Raw genomic sequence first — 17,194 nt, forward strand, 5'->3', positions numbered from 1 at the left:
GTTTTCTTCGACAGGCAAACCCCTTCAATTGCCTGCATCTCCCTTGGAAACATTCATTCTGCAACTGCTGCCATGCACGATTTTACGAGTGGTCCCACCGAAAACTTCTTGCCACTCATCCCAATGATGTGAGCGACCCTGTTGCTCGCTCGAATTGCAGATTCGGTAGTGTTTTCTCCACCGTCATTCACCTGAAAATTATAAACGCATTACAGAACACGAACTATGTTGCATGTTTTGATACCCTCTGTATTACGAAGCCGTTTTTAAACTGAGGTCTCCTGGTATGTCGTTCTTAAGCCTGGCTACCAGTTCTCTGTGTGCAACACCTTCTAGCTGTGCACTGTATGTAGATGTGTATAATGTCATTGTATATTGTAGCTCTTCCCAGAATTAAATACTTTATGACATACAAGACACTGCGGATGACCATCCCTCTCAATGAATAGAAAGGTATCATCCTCCAATAGAGGCACAGGGCTCCCGCTCCTAGTCATAGCTGTCATCGAACCCAGATTATTGCGTCAGTTGCGGCTGCATGCGGCCAGGGGGCAGTGAGTTCACTTTCCCCTCCACACGGGCTCCGAGCTGCCGCAGTGTGTGCTCCGGAGTGCTCCGGTTCCCTGGAGCTCGGTTGGAACAGCCTGGTCTACTGTATCAACACTATAAACATCTTGCCATTCTTGTTCCTTGATAAGGTTTACAAAGGTCTCTACAGCAACTGGATCAGCTTTCCTAAACAGTTGATAACTATATTTAACATGTGTTGCAGCACAAAAATCTTTTAGAGTTAAAATTTGTGCATCATGATCTGAAAGGCCATTCACCTTTTTGCTAACAGAATGCCCTTCTAGTAATGAGGAATGAACAAAAATTTTGTCTACAGTTGTTCTACTGTTCCCTTGCACTCTCATTGGAAAGAATATGGTTTGCATAAGATTATATGAATTAAGGTCTACCAGTATCCTTTTCCTTGCAAAATCACTTATACAATTAATAATATTGAAGTCACCACATATAACTAACTTTTGTATTTCCTATAAAGTGAATCAAGAACCTCCTCTAGCTTTAGTAAAAATGTTGTGAAATCGGAGTCTGGGGATCTATAAATAACAACAGTTAGAAGTTTAGCTCCACTAAATTTAACCACACCTGCACAACATTCAAACACCTATTCAGTGCAGTACTTTGAAACATCAATTGACTCAAATGGGATGCCGTTTTTCACATTCATGGCTACTCCGCCACACCGCAAAGAGCTCCTAGAAAAGATGCCAGCCAACCTGTATCCTGGTAAAGGAAGCCTCTGAATTATCTCCTTATTTAAGAAGTGTTCAGATATACCAATAATTTCAGAGTCCACATCTATAAGCAGTCCACCAACTTTATCTCTAATACCTTGTATATTTTGATGAAATATACTAATTCCCTCATTACTCAGATACCTAAGCTTTGTCGAAAGTGGTTCCTTTGTTTGAGTGACTTCCCTTAAGCAGGAATACCTATCAGCTGACTTCAATCTAAAAAAGGTGCAGCTCTAACACCCACTACTACAGGAATTTTCCCATGAGTGATCCCACCACCCCCACCTATGCTGTCACCTATAAGGTTTGCCAACCTCCCCTTTCCATACCTGTTGAGGTGCAGGCCATGTCTAGTGAAACCCGTCCTGTTGATAGACTCCACCGACACCACTGAAATGTGACCCATGCCTTCTGTCATCAGCGCACCCCCAAGTCTCATGTTATTATGCCTGACGTCTGTATTAAGATGAGGCCAATTGTGACGCTGAAACAGTTCCACGAAATGCACATTCGTGTTGCCAATCTGAGTGGCTATCTTTTCCAGATCACCATCTATATCATACTCCCCATCCCTATCAATACTGTTACCAGCCTCACCCACAATCACTACCTGATCCTCTTTGGTAAAATCCGTACATAACCCCCCTATGTTTACAGTCACCTGAGCCAATCCTGCATTAGGCTTCACAATGCTGGTGAGCTGGTACTCACTCCCTAACACTTCCTGCAACTGCTGGCCTACACCTGTACTATGAGAACTACCTAACAACAGAACCTTCTTCTTTCTCTTAGACTTCGCAACTCTCCCCCACTGTGACTGCTGAGGTCTGCTACATACTTCCTACATCTACAGCTACTAGAGATTCCTCTCCACTAGACTCTGACAGTTGGTCATATCTATTGCAAACACCAATAGTAAAACTATCTGAAAATCTCCTTCTCCTAGCAGATCTCTTGCCAACAGCCAGCTGCCATTCCCCAACCCCCTTCTCCTTCCTCATCCTATCTAGCTCTTCCTGTGCATTTTTCAACTGCACCTGAAGGGCACAGATCTTACGCTTCTGCTCCTCAATCAACTTACTCTTGCTACATAACTGCAGTTCCAGGAGAGGATCTCACCAGAATGCCCACTGGCTTCCCCACTGCATTCCCCCCCCCCCCCCCAGCGAAAATACTTTGAACAAGATTCACACTGCAATCCACTACTCACGAACCTATGGCAAATCCCACACTTCTCACTCATGGTAAAATATTTTGAAGCAAGAAAACTATTTTATCTAAGTTCCACTTCTACAATAGCAATGTTGAAAAACTGACTACAATAATCACAAAATTACTCTACAAGGGAAGTAACTACTATTATTAACAGTATTAATCAACAACAAATGAGAATATAACAAAAGACTAACACAGAAAGAAAATCAAACGTCTAATGACACAGTAACGAATCTGAAAACAGTTCCCAAAAAGTTCTTCTGAATTTATTTCACCAGAAAACACCAAGAACACTAGTTGAAGACTACTAATGTTCCTAAATAAACCACTATACACAAACAATTAATTAGTACTTAGCTTTCGATGCGCTGGTACAGCTGCAACTGGTCACCGTGGAATGTAAACACAGGTAAGAGGTTGCTCAATACGAAACACACAAATATCAGGTCACAACACAAGAAAGGCAGAGGTGTATGAAGAAACCACTAATAAGTTAGTTATATAGTAAATATTATCACAAAAACCGTTAAAATATATATCTGAAACCTAAAAATATATAAAAACTGAGAGAGCGCTCACACACGCAGTCACGTGCTTATTGCCATCTGTCTCATTGAAAGTGTTCCTGGTTGATGTATTGGGTCTTCATGAGGCCCTTCTATGATTACGAATGATACATTCTTTTTATTGATACATTCACCCTAAAAAACATACTTTGAGGAGAAGCTGGAGAAGAGCAACATGCAATGAACCCTGTCTTTACTTTTAAAAATTCTAAAATTAAACCATTATTTTTTGAAACACGCAGTACACAATTTTTCATTTCATTGCACTGTTGTTCTAATGATTTTTGCATGTTGTTATTTGCTCACTTCACAAGTTGACACAATGATGGACGCCAACTTAGTGGTTCACTGATTTGGTCTGGTCAGACAGCCAGTAATAGTATCTACCAAAATGGGTTTGTTCAGATGTTGCTGGTACAGATGTCACGTATGCCATGTGCCAAAGTTTCCCTGGTTTTGGTAACTAGCTGGGCATTGACCAGCAGGCAGGCGGCGGTGCTCTGCTGGTGCCGTGGTGGAATACTGTGCCAAAGTATTGCTGCAAAATCCATAGGTCTATGCCATTATACAACTGTTTTATGTAACTTTGTGACAGCATAAAATGTAGTTCCTCATAAAACAAAATTCAGTTTCAAGTGCAGATCATATTAAATAAATCCTGTCCATGAATTAATATACTTCACCAACGTGGACTAAATGATTTTACAAATAATTGCCATAAATGAGTTTTACAAGTAACTGTAGTGCACAAAAGGTTTTATTTTTTCCGTAATAGACTATGTCAAATCATGCATTAAAGTATGATATAATATGGATAAACAAAAAAACCTATTATTAGTAGGAGAAAACATGGGTAAAAGACATGGAAAAATGTGCAAGCTTATGAAGACAGTGGCTTCTACTTCTGGCTGAAGGGCTGGACAGAAAGGAAGAGGGATGAAGGAAAAAGGCTGGTGAGGTTTAGGAAAAGGGCAAAATTACAGAAAGTTGCCCTGAACTCTCGGTCTGGGGAGACTTATGGAGCAGGATGAGAAGGAGAGACTGAATCAGTCTTCCAGTAAGTCTCCCCTTACGCGGGGCTCTAGATGACTTTTCCATAACTCTCTCATTTCCTAAACCTTGTCAGTCATTTTCCTTCATCCTTCTTCCTTTTCATTCAACCCTGGCTCAGAAAGCTTGCACATTTGCACAGCTTCCATATGTGTTTTCTCCTGCTGCCTCTTCATGAGTAGATTTTTTTATCCAACCATATTTTATTACATTTTTAAATTTTGATTGTTTTCATTGATGTAATTTCCAATGTACATGTGATGTAAGTTTAATGCTTCTGGGATTTATGTAAATGTCAATTTTTACTATAAAAGTATTAAAACATAGCTATCAAACTGATTAACGATGACTTCCATGCAAGATTAACTTATTATATTAAAAAACAGTAAACCTTAATTTCTTAATCCAAACTAAAAAACCTGTTTAAAAATGACCACTTGAAATACTTTGCTAGAAATCATGCATGCATGCTTACATACCCCATATAAAAAGTTCACTTACTACTAAATGTATGGCAGTTGGGCAAGGCAGTATTGGTTAAGTTTTGGTCAAAGTGTGTGTATGTTTAGCTTATGCCAGACTTTTTTCCAAGATTTGTTCTCAGGAATTGGACAGAAAGTATTTCTTTAGACTTGTGGTTTTTGTAGGTTGCTTGAAAGTCATGTGATTTTTGTCACTTCATTTTAAACCTTGTCAGTTACTCAATCTATTGTTTAATTCCTAGACAACAACAGTAAATGAGTGTAAATATAAATGATTTACTTTCCTGCATTGAAATCATTCAACGCAACTCCTACTCACTTGCCTGCCCTAAGACCACTTCCTTGGCGCATTCTCAAAACAGGGCACAGCATTGTGATCTAAGTGATCAATGACTACTGTCAAACCTTCTGCAATCTATCCTTCTTTCCTTCCTGAAGCAGGAACTAACTGTTTTGGAAGCTAGGTGTAGGTTTTCCCTTACTGTTAAATTTATCTATCAACACAACTTGGAATTTTGCTCCCTGAAGATAAGGAATGGACAGCGAATTGCCTTGTAATTTTACAGTTTTCTAAAGTGAATTTTCCTTGTGATTCTGAGATTACAATATTTACGCACATCAAACAAAGTTTTTTTATCACTTCTGTTCTGAGAGTTCTGGAACCTGTACAGAAAATTGGAATAGAGATCGACATAAACATCATTTCCACCCTTTTTATTGCTCATGAAAACCACACATTGCATGTTGTGCCAGCATACAGCAAGACCTTCAGAGGTGGTGGTCCAGATTGCTGTACATACTGGTACCTCTAATACTCAGTATGACGTCCTCTTGCATTGATGCGTGCCTGTATTCCACGTGGCATACTATCCACAAGTTCATCAAAGCACTGTTGGTCCAGATTGTCAGACTCCTCAATGGCGATTCGGTGTGGATCCCTCAGAGTGGTTGGTGAGTCACGTTGTCCATAAATAGCCCTTTTCAATCAATCCCAAGCATGTTTTCTAGGGTTCATGTCTGGAGAACATGCTGGCCACTCTAGTCAAGCGATGTCGTCATCCTGAAGGAAGTCATTCACAAGATGTGCATGATGGGGGCGCGAATTGTCATCCATGAAGACGAATACGTCACCGATATGCTGCCGATACGGTTGCACTATTGGTCGGAGGATGGCATTCACGTATTGTACAGCCATTATGGTGCCATCTGTGACGACCAGTGGCATACCTTGGCCCCGCATAATGCCACCCCAAAACAGCAGGGAGCCTCCACCTTGCTGCACTCACTAAGGTGTTCAGCCTGATTGGGTTGCCTCCAAACGTGTATCCGATGATAGTCTGGTTGAAGGCATATGTGACACTCATCTGTGAAGAGAACGTGATGCCAATCCTGAGTGGTTCATTTGGCATGTTGTTGGGCCCATCTGTACCATGCTGCATGGTGTCACAGTTGCAAAGATGGATGTTACCGTGGACATATGGAGTGAAGTTGCGCATCATGCAACCTGTTGTGCACAGTTTGAGATGTAACACGACATCCTGAGGCTGCACGAAAAACATTATTCAACATGGTGGCGTTGCTGTCAGAGTTCCTCTGAGCCATAATCCATAAGTAGCAGTCATCCACTGCAGTAGTAGCCCTTGGGCTGCCTGAGAAAGGCATGTCATCGACAGTTCCTGTCTCTCTTTATCTCCTCCATTTCCGAACAACATCGCTTTGGTTCACTCCGAGACGCCTGGACACTTCCGTTGTTGAGAGCCCTTCCTGACACAAACTAACAATGCAGACGTGATCGAACTGTGATATTGGCTGTATAAGCGTGGTTGAACTACAGACAACACTAGCTGTGTACCTCCTTCCTGGTGAAATGACTGGAACTGATTGGCTGTTGGTCCCCTCCGTTTTATAGGCACTGCTCATGCATGGTTGTTTACATCTTTGGGTAGGTTCAGTGACATTTCTGAACAGTCAAAGGTACTGTGTCTGTGATACAGTATCCACAGTCAACGTCTACCTTCAGGAGTTCTGGGACCTGAGGTGATGCAAAACTTTTTTTGATGTGTGTGTGTTAAGCTTAATAATCAAGGATGCTTCTGTATTTGTTAATTATGATATTTTATTTCTTACTGTGATGCTAATCTGCATTAAAGACATTGTGGAAGATATAGTACTCCTTGTGCTACAATTAAAGTAATTTTAAACAATGGAAACTCCAGGCAGGAATATTAGCAATGTAGGGAAAATTAGATTGCCATTTACTGTAAAGAAGACACGTCAGGTTGCAGACAGGCACGATTACACACAGACTGCAAACGCCAGCATCTCAGTCCGGAATGCAACATCATGTGGGATGCAAGCAGCAATCTGGAGGGGATGGAGAAGGCGAAGGGAAAGGGATAGTAGTGTACGGGTGGAGAGAGAGATGAACACTGTCTGATGGAGTGTGCAGGGACTAGACTCCCAGCAGGCACAGTATCAGGAGGTTGTGGGGCAGGGAGGTGGGGAAAAAGGAACAAAAAAAAGGAGTGGGGAAAGAAGAGTGGATGCAGGGAAAGGTGGGTGGATGCGTTGGCAGAGAAAGGGCTCCAAGTAAACAGGGTGGGAGATGAGAATCGGGAGGAGATGATAGGGCAGAGGGGTTGGTTGGAAACTGTTGGGTGGAGGGTATGGGGACAGCATGTTACTGTACATTGAGGTCAGGAAAATTATGAGGGCAGAGAATGTGGTGTAAGGATAACTCCCATCTGCGTGGTTCAGAAAAGCCGGTGGTGGAGTGAAGAATCTAAATGGCTCAGGTAGTGAAGCAACCATTAAAATCAAGTGTTATATTCAGCTGCATGTTGTGCCACAGGGTGGTACACTTTGCTCTTGGCCACCGTTTGGCGGTGGTCATTCATCCTGTTGGACAGCTGGTTGGTAGTCACACCAATATAAAAAGCTGTGCAATGATTCCAGCAGAACTGGTAAATCAATGGCTGCTTTCAAAGATAGCCAAGCCCCTGATGGGATAAGATAAACTTGTGACAGGACTGGGGTAGAAATTGCTGGGTGGGTGGATTGGGCAGATTTTGTACCTGGGGTCGTCCACAGGGATGTGTCTTTTGTGGCAAGGAGTTGGGATTGGGTGTGGCATAGGGATGGACTAGGATATTGTGGAGTTTGGGTGGGTGACATAACACAGCCTCAGGAGGGGTGGGAAGTATCTCAGGTAGAATGTACCTCATTTCAGGTCATGATGAAAGGTAATGATAGCCCTGGCAAAGGATGTGGTTCAGTTGTTCCAGTCCAGGGTAGTACTGAGTGATGAAGGGAATACTCCTTTGTGGCTGGTTTTTGGGGGTGGTGGGAGGATTGGGGTTGTGAGGGGGAATCACACAGGAGATCTGTTTGCAGGCTATGTCTGGGGGATAGTGCCTGTCTGTGAAGGCATTAGTGAGATCTGCAGTGTACTGAGTTAGTGTCACAGCAGATACACTGCCACTGGTTAGCTAGGCTGTATGGGAGGGATTTTTTCGTGTGAAAGGGATGACAGCTGTCAAAATGCAGGTGCTGTTGGTGGTTGGTGGGTTTACTGTGGACAGAGGTGCGGTTAAAGCCATCAGATAGGAGGAGCACTTGAAGCAGGTGGGAGAGAAGGTGTTGAAGTTGTGAAGGAATAAAGATAGGGTGTCTTGGCCCTGGGTAGAGATTTTAAGGATATCATGAATGAATGTGAGCCACACTAGGGGTTTGGTGTTTTGGGAGGCTAGGAAAGTTTCCTCTAGATGGCTCAAAAAAAGGTTGACATAGGAGGGTGCCATGGCAGGTCCCCAGGGCCATGCTGTGGATTTGTTTATAATCTTCCCTTCAAATGGGTAGTAGTAGTGAGTTAGGATAAAGTCAGGTGTATGAGGAATGAGGTAGTGGGTTTGGTGTCTGCAGGGCATTGGGGAAGGTAGTGTTCAATGGCGTTAAGACCATGGGCGTGAGGGATGTTACCACACGTCCCTGCCCCACAACCTCCTGATGCTGCACCTGTTGGCAGTCTAGTCCCTGCATACTCATCTCTCTCTCACTCTCTCTCTCTCTCTCTCTCTCTCTCTCTCTCTCTCACACACACACACACACACACACACACACACACACACACACACACTCTCCATCTGTACATTACTATCATTTCCCATTCCCCACCCCCTCCAGATTGCTGATTGCATCCCACGTGATGTTGCTTTCCAAACCGAGATGCTAGAGTTGGCAGTCGTGTGTGTGTGTGTGTGTGTGTGTGTGTGTGTGTGTGTGTGTGTACTGACAAAGGCTGTGGCCGAAAGCTATGTGTGAGTGTTTTTTAATTGTGTGTTTCTGCAACTTCTTTACAGTAAGCAGCAGTCTATCTTTTCATACATTGTTGATAAATTACTTTAGTATATCATGAATCTAAAAAGATGATCCTGGAACTATAAATATTGAGTAACTGCATTTCTAGAATATGTTAGTTTTCATAGTTAGCAATCCTGATGTTTCATTCATTGTCTTCGTGACAATCCAACATTGTTGCAAATGTCGCTGGCTGCGCTGTTGCACTTGAATGGGGAAAAACTACCATTTTGATTCCAAAGTCAGTGAAGATTTTATAAGAAATTTTATCCTTGGTGTTTTAATGTAAGAGTGTGACCCCATAAATAAGACTTAACCATGAATATTTTCTTCCTTCAACTGAGTGTCACAATGTAGCAGATCAGTATTTCACAAATTACAGTAATTTTTACTTTCTCTCATCCTTGACCAGTCCAGGCTTGCAGGCCTCTGTCTCAAAAAATCCAGGAGTATTGATTTAATATATTTCCAAATGGCTTTTATTCTGTTGCAAGTTATATCCTGGTGCTTACCAGCATTCTCCATCTTCTTTTGCAGCAGAATATGAACCATGAAACCAGGAGCTTCACAATGTTATCTGCACTGTACCAATGAGTATTTCTAATTTTTCCAGAATACTGAAATGTTAAGCTAATAGCTATGCCATTACAAATAATGATTGCCAAAAATCAAATTAGCAGACTGTACCAGGAATTTTTTACAGTCGGTCCTGCAAGACAAAGAATTTTTTACTTTTTGGAGATAAACTTCACACATTATTTCTTATTTTTACTTCCAGAAGCTGTCCCAAAGAGGCCACTCAAAAGAAAATTGGTACCTACATTAGATGCAGAGAGCTCAGAACCGATTGTACTTAGTGGCATTACAGAACTTCAGTTCCAACTTATGCACCAGAGAAAACGGCGTCGGTGTTCGCTGTCAGATATTTATGGATTTCATTTAAACAAATTATCTCCAAAGTCCTCTTCAGAACCAGACATGAGAAATATTGGCAGTAGCAGTAGAGATGAGAGACGTGTGTCCGATGATGTGTCGCTGCTTTGGAAACAACGGAAGGCAGCTCGTAAACTTAGAACTCCTTCATTGCCTTCTCTCGTCTGTACTAGCCTGCACAAAGAGTAAGTAAAATAGATGAGGCATCTATAAGTTGTAGAGGAGTTTAGTTTACTTTTTAACTGATGTCAAAACGAAGGGGGTGTGCTCAAATATTTAAACTGGGTATAGAAATATTTTTTGCTTTATTTTTCCTTTTTTTTCCTTAATGACATTGATTAAAATGGTACTGCAACCTTGGTACTCTCGAGAATGAATTTTAGATTTGCCTGTTATTGTCAAATTGTTATATTCTGTAGGATATTAAATTAGAGATAAGGATATTTGTTATAAACTTTTGCATAGTTATTTATTGGGTGTTACTTTTCTAAAGTTTTACTGTACCACACCAACTAAAATATAAAATAATTTTGATAAACTAATTGCTGATACTTTGTTCCACTGCACTGTATTTAACATGATTCATTTACGAAATGCATACTGTTGTAATAACAATCCACCAGATGTACTATTTTATATACAGCTACCGGTTTCAAGGAACAATTCATTCTCAGGTGAAACCTAGATACAATCGGCCTAAATCTGGACCTCATTTATCAGCTTAGAGAGTAAATGGAAAATTCATTTCATTAGATGTTATTAATCTGTACACAAATGTGACGATTACTGAAAACATAAACATCATAAGAAATAACCAACCAAAATTTGGTAAGATTAGTCAACCAGAAATAGGTGAACTGATCGGTCTCCTAGAAATAGTGCTATCATACAGTTACTTCACTTTTCAGGGAGAGAAACACAAGCACAGCAATGGGTTGGCTATGAGAAGCTGCCTTGCAGGAATCCCGACAAACATTTTCTTAGGTCACCTAGGAAATAAATTCTTTCAGAGAACAAACCCAGTGGGCTGATTAAGTCACTTATTACTTATGCTATGTTGATGATGACCTCATTGTCTTTAATGGAAATAATAACAGAATTAATTAATTTAATCAACAGATGAATAAAACGAATAATGCATAAATGTCTTAGATATAAAAATAGCTAATCATAAGTGTCCATAAATTTGACATGTTTTGTAAACCAATAACAGGCAACTGTATTATACATAATTCATTAAATCACCCATTAGCACTTAAAGCAGTGTATTTTCATGCCATGATTGATTGTGTCAGTCTGTACTAACAAAAACATGAAGACGGAATTGGATACAATTAGAACTGTAGCAGCAAATCATGGCTATAAACTTAATATACTCAAAAAATATGCAGAAAGAAAATTATGGACAAATTTGCAAACGAAAAGACGAAATAACATTAACAAATCTAGAAAGAAGAAAGAAATATTTGTTAACCTGCCACATATGGGAAATATTTCTCAAAAAATAAGTAACACATTTCTCATTACTAATGTTAAAATTAGCTTTCTCACAGAGAATAAATTGGGAATGAACATAATATACAGAACAGACAAAGCTCAAAAATATAATTATCAGGAATATGTAAAATTAAGTGCAGTGGCTATGACAGTTTCTATATTGGTCTAACAGACTGAAAATTTACTACAAGATACAAAGAATATATAAACAAAAGCAACAATCACTGCTCCATGTTTAATATGCATCTACAAGAGGAAGCTACACAAACGTCTTAGAGGAAATAGAAATCTGCACAGATTTGGCAAAAAACCTAAAATGAATTCTTACCATTAATAGATAATTCAGAACAAAAGATGATCCTAAATTTTACATATGATATAAATCAATTTCATCAATGATGTAAATATAGCAACAAATCATATCTCTGACACACAAATCATTCTCATAAACAGCCACAAACATACTGGATGCTACGATGTGCTCCAGTGGTAAAGGAGAAGTAGAGATGAACACTGTCAAATTGGCCTTCAGTTCAGTCTGAACTTAACCCTGCAAAGCACAGTAGTTTCATAGTGAGAAGCTTAGTCATTTTGTTATTTTTATGCTGTTAAAATTCACAAAATTGTGACATAAAATTTACACAATTGTCAATTTAACAATTTGGAAGTACACAATTAAGCCAGTGACATAATGTACCGGTGAATGAAGCTCAGAGAAGATTGAATGTGGGAAATAATTTGTGAAGTCACAAATTTTGTACAATGGTAGGAGGGATTACAATGAACAACATACTAAAAATCCTGATTGGTGGAATTGGGTAAGGGTGCAAGGGTGCATTTGAACTGTAGCTATCCTACAGTGCAGAGTGAAAATTTATACAATATACACTTCCTCCAGCCCAGAGAAATTGAGCAAAGCAGTTGGTTATTTTGCATCAGGTATGATCTAGGGTGGACCATAGGTGTCTGAAAAAAGCACCATTTGTTTATGGGCAGTTCTGGAGGAAACCCCCCCAAAAAATGATTTTTTATACAGAAAGTACCAATTATGTGGATGGCCACTTCTGTGATTTCTATTCATGGTAAAACATCAAATATTTTACCACACGTTCTTAAGATGATGATGTCGGGTAAACCCTAAAACTTTTTTTGACATTGGTATCTGTTACAGAGATCCAGAGGTTTAAAATTACCACACTTCTGCATGTAATATCCAATCTGAGGCATAAATTTGATTTTAACGGATGTAGTGAATGCATCACAAGGGTTCTGAGGTCACCAAACTATGTTTTTGGTCAGTATTTTTTCGCCAATAAAACTTTGATGTGCTCTCCCTGTATAATGGGCACTTCACACCTCTACAGGCTGTCTTTACTTGTTAATTATATGATGATGCCATCTGGCAGTGTAAACATTTTATTTCTCTTAGGAGTTCTTTGTACTTGCAAATGAAACACAACATTTTTTTATTATACCGTAGGCATAACCTAAAAATGTTGTGCAGTTTTATGTAAAGTAGGTTAAAGTGAACTTGGATTGCTAGGGAGATTATTTTGTGTTAACATTACATTATGCACACTTATTTGTTGTTCCTATATGTTAAAATATATAAATGTGTCAAAGCACATAAATAAACTGTCAATACTTTACTGAGCTACAGAACTCATTTTATACAAGCAGGGAAAAAAAGGTAACCAACAGAAAAGTGCTCCTGCTGGAGCACAAAAAGGCGACTGTGACAGGAAAGTGGGGAATTAGCTGCCCTAATCCTCATTCTGCCTTTTTCACCAAAAATTTTGCCATGCAAACGTATTTGTGCTTTTTTGAGCTGAAAGATGAAACACTCCTCAATTAATATTACATCGATTTGTATTGCCTGAAATAGCAGCCAAACTTTAATTTTGATGTGGCTGTTACCTAATAGATAAATGTTAATTGCACTTAGAGATTTCAGGAGTCATTTCTAATCAGTATGCGGCTGCTCAACAATATTAGATACAGTGGTAAAGGGCTTTTGCAAAAACCAATGCCAAGGTATTTTACACTGTATTAATGATATATTCTATTGAGACACAGTATTAGGAAGACACTACTTTTGACTCACACTTCTAATTACAGCTAATCTCATCACAGGTCAGTATTATTGGTATTATATCACAAACTGTAACACCAGTCAGCACACACCATCCTCATTGCAATCCAGTGTGTGGCTGGTACAGTTGTTGTGAACATGAGTATTCAGCGCACTGTAAACATTTCAAAAACATTTGTCAGAAATGACAGTTGTCATGAATTGGTATGTTTTTCTGGTGGTCAGTTCACACCAGTAAGGACCCACTCAGCTGGTAAGACATGTCGTGTAGCACAAGGTTCGTACCAGACTCGATGGACTCCTAGACTCAACTGACTGTCACTTCATTCATTTAGCGCTAGCGGAGCTTGGTAGTGTATTCTGCCTACTGTCGTCCTGTGTGAAGCAAAAACATGTTTATCACTGAGTAAGGGTTCGTGGACCCTTTACATCCTTGCCCTAAAAGACTTCTTTGTAGCCATAGGAAAAGTTGTTAAAGATTACAAAAAAGAATAAAGAACATTAAATTTAATAATGGAAAATCCAGGGTGGAATGATGACAATATTATGAAAAGGATAATTGCTACTTAGCATATAGCGGAGATGCTATATTGCTGATAGGTGCAACAAAATGTCTGTCAAACAAGTAAGCTTTTGGCCAAAAAGGCCTTCATCAGAGTTGGACAAAACACACACACACACACACACACACACACACGACCACAGTTTTGGTTGCCGCAGTGAATTACCTCTACAAGAAATATTATACAAAAATTTTAACGAATATCAGAAGAAAAATAGTAAATCCTTAACAAATTTGTCTTACAATAAATGACAAAGAAATGTCCCGTCAGCAGTTTGTGTGGGCCATCAAACACACAACTGTTGCTGGTTACCCTTTTTCATAACACAGCAGAAAGAAACTGTTATTACAGTATTTCAGCTACCCTTGTGGTGTTCCATCCTTTTAGCAGGGCTTTTGCTGCCCATGCTATTGCTATTATTCTACCTTACCTTTGGCACGACACATGAAAGGTGTAGAGAAATTACGTCAAATTAATGGTTATTCTACTCACATCTCTAACAAAGTACTAACATGAAACATATTAGGCAAAGCATAATTTCAGGACAACAAATTACATAACTGACAGTGCTCTACTTCCTATTAAAGCACTCAGATATAACTCTATAATTAATGTATATAATATAGAGAAACATTCCACGCGGGAAAAATATATTTAAAAACAAAGATTATGTGACTTACCATATGAAAGTGCTAGCAGGTCGATAGATACACAAACAAACACATACATACACACAAAATCCAAGCTTTCGCAACCAATGGTTGCTTCGTCAGGAAAGAGGGAAGGAGAGGGAAAGATGAAAGGATGTGGGTTGTAAGGGAGAGGGTAAGGAGTCATTCCAATCCCGGGAGCGGAAAGACGTACCTTAGGGGGAAAAAAGGACAGGTATACACTCGCGCACACACACATATGTGTCTGTGTATGTGCGGATGGATATGTGTGTGTGTGCGAGTGTATACTTGTCCTTTTTTCCCCCTAAGGTAAGTCTTTCCGCTCCCGGGATTGGAATGACTCCTTACCCTCTCCCTTAAAACCCACATCCTTTCATCTTTCCCTCTCCTTCCCTCTTTTCTGATGAAGCAACCATTGGTTGCGAAAGCTAGATTTTGTGTGTATGAATTTTGTGTGTATGAATTTTGTGTGTGTGAATTTTGTGTGTATGTATGTGTTTGTTTGTGTATCTATCGACCTGCCAGCACTTTCATATGGTAAGTCACATCATCTTTGTTTTTAAATATATCTATAATTAATGTGTTTGTTCATAAGTAAGTTTCAGAAGAAATGGGTATTTATATTACCATAGAGTATGTTGCTGTATTTCAAACAGTTGTTATTAATACTGCAAATAAGATAGTATATTCTTTTTATCACATTGACATATATGTCAAAATTTGAAACATCAGTACACATTATTCTTTTAATTGTGCCTTTTGAAACACAATACAAAAGCATGAATTCCCAATCTGACCAACTAATTAGATCATCAAATCATTATTCCTTTGCCCTTCATGAGTAACCCTCTATTTACCACCACCATACCTTTTTCATTATCATTTCCAATATAAATACATACAAATATAAATAGGACAGCTTATGTGAAAATAAATGAGTGTTCAACCATTAGCTCTTAAAATAGTTCATATTCCATATACATTTCAGCTCACATAAAACAGCACTACACATATCTCTCTCAGATCGAATATCATCTTTACTTCAAATGTATACTTGTACGACATCTGTTAAACTTCCTTATTCACCTCAAAAAACACATAAAAACTCCTCCATGCACCTTAACTCCTCCATACCTTATTATTCTCATTAGGTAAATCATCTCTGCACTTCATATGATTCACATAAAGAACTAGTGCCTCACCTCTATGCCATTTTACGTGTTTTTACTGTTTATCACAATCACCAGCAGTTACCTTATTCCAATTCATTACAGTTCCTTTGCTCTTTCATGATTCTTGACTCATGAAACAAAACTACAGATCTGGCATTCGCCTCTATTCTTTCTGGCATTATTGCTTTTATAGTCTGATTTTAAACATTTACACAAATTGTGTGTTCTTTGACATCTCAGCTACTACCTTACCATTTATTTTATAATAATATGATGAATGTATTACAGGCTTTAATCAAGTCTCCATAAATGAAATATTTGAACAATCAGTACGTAATCTATTTCATAATTTTTACAGTTTTCTTAAATCAGGGTTAGGGAAGATGGAAGGGAGTGAGACTTGAAACAGGAAACCCAGCTGGGAGTATACCAGTCACCACCTGGTATACCCGCAAAAGAGCTGCTTGTTCCTCATGTCTAGTCTGACCTTACTTATCTGGATTACTTACACTTATCTTCCTGTGGATAGTAACCTTTTATGTTTTGAACATGTTCTTTGTTGTGGGCTCTCTTTGCACATATTCTAGTTCCACAGTGATTTGATGGTTGTTTCTTATGATCCTGTATAGTCCCTTATAAACACCATTTAACTTCTGTATCTCAGATTTTATTTACTTCGATTTGGCATGCACTTATACTAGCACCAGGTGCCCCCCTCAATATGCTATTGGCTGAAATTGCTTACCATGTCTGTCTAGTGTCTTCCTTTCCTTCTCCCTCGTACTCAGTTCCACTAGTTCTAATTTATTCTTCCATATTGTATCACTCCCTGGCGAGTATCCCAATAATTTTTCAAATGAGAGAGCACATCAATCAGTTGTCCTTTTCTTTCAGGTTTTATTAGGCAAATCTAGATTTTGGCTAGTGCCTAGACATTATCAATTCAGTATTTCATGGTGTCAGTGAATGTCCTAGTATGTCAGTCCCCTGTTGTTCAGGCTTCTGTCACAGTCCATCCAATAAATCACTAAAAATAGCATCAAGTTTGTGCTTAAGCAGGATCTCACATGGCACATATCCAATAGAATTGTGTGATGGGTGGTTCCTGACACGTTCAAATTCTTCCAAATATTCCTTCCATGAACCATGTTACCTGTGATGGTATGTTCGACATAGACTATTCAGCTCCTTCATCATCCATTCTGCTAGGTTGGAGGCTGGCCTATATCTAGAGATGGCGGCCTGTTCTGTCTGATGTCTATCAAGCATTGCTCTCCATTCTGTGGACCAAAA

The 17,194-nt window shown here is 39.3% G+C and overlaps 1 protein-coding gene across 3 annotated transcripts in view; it reads left to right on the plus strand.

Annotated features, from left to right (window-relative positions):
* LOC124795031 overlaps window positions 1-17,194 on the plus strand; it is a 237,273-nt gene that overhangs the window by 167,316 nt on the left and 52,763 nt on the right. For 2 of the 3 annotated variants that reach the window (XM_047258806.1, XM_047258808.1), the window contains exon 5: window positions 9,752-10,091. In XM_047258806.1, coding sequence (XP_047114762.1) covers window positions 9,752-10,091 — 340 coding nt within the window. The remainder of the gene's footprint in view (window positions 1-9,751; window positions 10,092-17,194) is intronic. The other variant, XM_047258807.1, reaches the window with a different exon arrangement.

The sequence above is a fragment of the Schistocerca piceifrons genome, chromosome 4 (genome assembly GCF_021461385.2).
Source record: "Schistocerca piceifrons isolate TAMUIC-IGC-003096 chromosome 4, iqSchPice1.1, whole genome shotgun sequence".
Lineage (NCBI taxonomy): Eukaryota > Metazoa > Arthropoda > Insecta > Orthoptera > Acrididae > Schistocerca > Schistocerca piceifrons.